Source organism: Limulus polyphemus, unplaced genomic scaffold (assembly GCF_000517525.1).
Source record: "Limulus polyphemus unplaced genomic scaffold, Limulus_polyphemus-2.1.2 Scaffold7053, whole genome shotgun sequence".
Taxonomy (NCBI): Eukaryota; Metazoa; Arthropoda; class Merostomata; order Xiphosura; family Limulidae; genus Limulus; species Limulus polyphemus.
In genome coordinates this window covers 27415-31190 of record NW_013672663.1, presented here as the reverse complement: position 1 = coordinate 31190, position 3776 = coordinate 27415, and the positions used below count along the sequence as shown (strand labels likewise).

Here is a 3776-nt window from a genome sequence, read left to right as displayed (position 1 = left end):
TTATTTAGCAGTAAGTAAAGGAATTTAGAACTAGGACTTGCGAAATCCAAATATAAACACTCGTCTAACCGGAAAACAAAATAATTTATTGTATTGTATGTTTAATCAACAAGTTTCCTTAAAAAAGAGGAGTAGCGCGAAAAAGTCATCAAAGCATTATGAAATGTATCAAGAACAAATTTGAATATTTAATTTTTACTCATTTGCTATCAAGCATTAGCTAAAGGGAATTCTGTTTTCCACCGCTTTATATATTTATTCAAAAACTAGATGGCGCTTAAAAATTGTTAAGAAGCATCACGTACACCGAATAGCGATTAGAAAGTGTTAGTTTTTGAATGTGTAATTTGTTTGGGCAGTCATTCACATATTATGTCTGTTGCTCGAAGTTCGTACAGCATTATTGTTTTCAGGGTAAGATGATGAATAATTTATCCTCCAATTCCATTCGTATACATTGTTTTGCTATATAGTTGCCATGGAATTTCTGCTAGGAGGAGCTGCGGCTTGTTGCGCTGGTGTTATCACTAACCCTTTGGAGGTGGTGAAAACGCGCGTTCAGCTTCAAGGTGAACTACGAAGTCGTGGTTGTTATGCTATTCATTATAAAAATGTCTTTCATGCATTTTATGCTGTTGCTAAAGCTGATGGAGTACTTGCCCTGCAGAAAGGGCTTGCACCTGCTTTGTGGTATCAGTTTTTCATGAATGGAGTTCGACTTGGAACATTTCATTGTTTGGAAAATTTTAATTTCATTAAAAACAGTCAAGGCGACGTTAGCGTTTACAGAAGTATTTGTGCAGGGGCTTTATCAGGATGCATTGGTTCTTTAATTGGTAGTCCATTTTATATGGTAAGTAATTCAATAATTTGTTTTAAAAATAAGCTACAACAAAGCAGAGGGTCTGCTGTTTATTTTGAGAAAATATGCAATATAACTCCTAAGTATAAAAGTATAAAGGAAGACATTCCTTATCGATACAAAAACACTTTTAACTTAAGTTAGTCTAGTAGTACGAGTATGATCAAGAACGCCAAGAGCTAGCACGGGCCCTGGGGCAAACATCCTCGCCGGGCCCCCTTTCTCTCTCTCTTTTTTAACATTTTCAAGAATTTATTAAGTAGAACCTAAATTAGGACAGCAACGAGCTCATAAACCAGACAAAATCATAGCATCAACCGTTTTTACCTCACAGTATAAGCGTAAAAACGTTTGATAAAGTAACAACAAATATATATATATTAAATCTATAAAGTAACAACAAATATATGTTAAATCTATAAAGTAACAACAAATATATGTTAAATCCATAAAGTAACAAGTACATATTAATTATTACTAAAATTATTATTTCAGTCGTTCTTAATGTATCAAGCGTCTATATACAAAGAAAAGCCCCAAACTATTATTTTTATAATTAAATGAAGATATAGCCTAAAGATTCTTTACGGCATAACCAGGTTTCATTCGCCCGGGCCGTGCCCCCCCCCCTCCCCTGTGGGTGGGCCCAAGTATGATGTATCTACCTAGTGGTTGGATCCATACTTTTATCAAAAAATATAAACTAGAAAGCTTTTTAAAAGCATACCCGTCAGGAGTAACCAACTTCACTGGGAATTATTTACATCATATATTTACACAGCGTGCGAAAGAGCATTAGGGAAAGCCGCCATTAAAGGACAAGAGTTTCACTGCAACACACATTAACCGATTCTGGCACTGCAGGGCAGCCAATACAGTAGACACTAAAAGCACACTTAGGCTTAAGAAAGTAAATATGACGTAGTAATAAAAAGCAAAAAATGCTTACGCCTATATAAAAAATATTCTGAAACCTTGAAATATATTTATAAATAGGTTTTTTAGCTTATTTTTTGGGTAAGTCCTTGCTTTGATTATATATGTGTATAGGCCTAAAATAAATCTTTGTATTTGATTTCCAACTGACCTTATTTTATTACTGTGAAAGTACTTTTATGTCTTGAACCTTCTGTTTTAGCAAGTTAGTATAAGTGACTGTAATGGCTTATTTAATTTTTATTATGCACACAATCTGATACTATTAGATGTCATGCTGTGTGTTTTCCAACAGGTAATGTTACTGTTGAATAGTAAATTTAAAGCATTGGGTCTAATTAATCACTAATGAGAAAGAAGAATTTAAAGTTGCTCTTATGAAATCAATGAATATATCAGAACAGTTTAAATTTAATTTATTTTTATGTGATTGACATAAACTGCTTATTAAGACAAACCTAACTGACCTCTGCAAATCTGTTCAAAGGAAGGTGTTTAACAACTTATTTTTTAAAGATACTGTTACCTGCTTATCGGAATAAAGTTTCTTTCATTTAAAAAACAAGAATTCTTTTTACACATTATACTTCATGAATAGATGTTTCTAAGAAGTTGTAAATTAATCTCAAAAAACAGGAACTAAAAGACATTCAAATCATAGGTAATACTGAAATGTGTACAGTTTTCATCTCCTGATGTGAGAGAGATTATGAATTCAAAAGGGTTCAGAAGAGGACTACTAGGATGATTCTGGAGACTGAAGAGTTATTTTATGGGTTAGGATCTCTTGGCTTATCTTTAGAGAAATGATTTTAAAGAAGTTTAAAAGATTATCCAGGGAATCATTAGGATAAAATACTCCAGTTTGTTTGTGCTGTATTCTGAAGTCAACAGTATGAAAGAAGTTTAAGACAGAATCCATTTAAAACCATTTTTCTGACAGAGTGATTGGGTTATGGAATTAGTGACTGTCAGAAGCAGCAAAGGTCAGTACATTAGAGGAATTTTACAGTACAAAATATTTACAGTGTAATTATCATTTCCACTATTGGATATTAGAAAGGAGACTAGTATCATGAAAATTCTGCCTATGTTTAGGTCACTGATATTCTAGTAACATAATGTAGTTAATGTTAACATCCAATCAGAGCTAGCTAGCTACTTAAAATGAAACTGGTATTGAATATAGCTAATTAAAAATACCTTTTTATATTCTTACTTATAAAGATTAGAACATTGCTTCATCAGTTGAGTGCCCTTGATGTTAACTATATTTTCACCCATACACCCAATAATATCTAACAAGGTTTGGCCAACTTAGATTTAAGTTAGTCCTAAATACATATATTAGGCCTACAGTGCAAAATAATCTATATAAAATTATAATAATAAAAAATTCCTTCAAAAAGTAATAGAATTAGATATATTAAACATTCTAATCAATAATATTATCGACAGTAATAGTAAAGAAATTAGAATGTAACTTTATTACAGAATACACTAACAGTATGTGTTGTCTTCAACTACTGTCGTTGATTTAATGTTTATAGAACGGTTTCATTAGTAAAACCATGTATAAGCAGAACTGTCCACGATTCTCCCTAAAAATGTTCTTGTGACCAATGAAAACCTATTAAACAGCACTGTCAGTTTAATTTTAAGAGTAGTGGGACCTGCGAAATAAATTCCTATAGGACATTACCAGTAGTACAGCCAAAAAGTAATGTTTATGAAGATGCCAAATAAGAAATTAAATGAATACCTGAATTGTAATGTTAAAATATAACAGTGTTTTATGTAATACAAAGATAACAGTATTTAAACATACTATGAGGTTGGAGATGGCTTGAATGGGTAATGAAGAAAAAATTTAATATATGTTTAACATAACAGCAAATGTACAATGTTTTGACAAGGTTTTGGTCATCATCAGGTACTGACAAAACCTTGTTGAAACGTTGTACATTTGCTGTTATGT

The 3776-nt window shown here is 31.9% G+C and overlaps 1 protein-coding gene across 1 annotated transcript in view; it reads left to right on the top strand.

The window, feature by feature from the left end:
- Positions 1-323: 323 nt before the first annotated feature.
- LOC106474303 (solute carrier family 25 member 35-like) overlaps positions 324-3776 on the top strand; it is an 8843-nt gene continuing 5390 nt past the window's right edge. The window contains exon 1 of the mRNA XM_013934991.2: positions 324-853. Coding sequence (XP_013790445.1) covers positions 479-853 — 375 coding nt within the window. The 5' untranslated portion in view covers positions 324-478. The remainder of the gene's footprint in view (positions 854-3776) is intronic.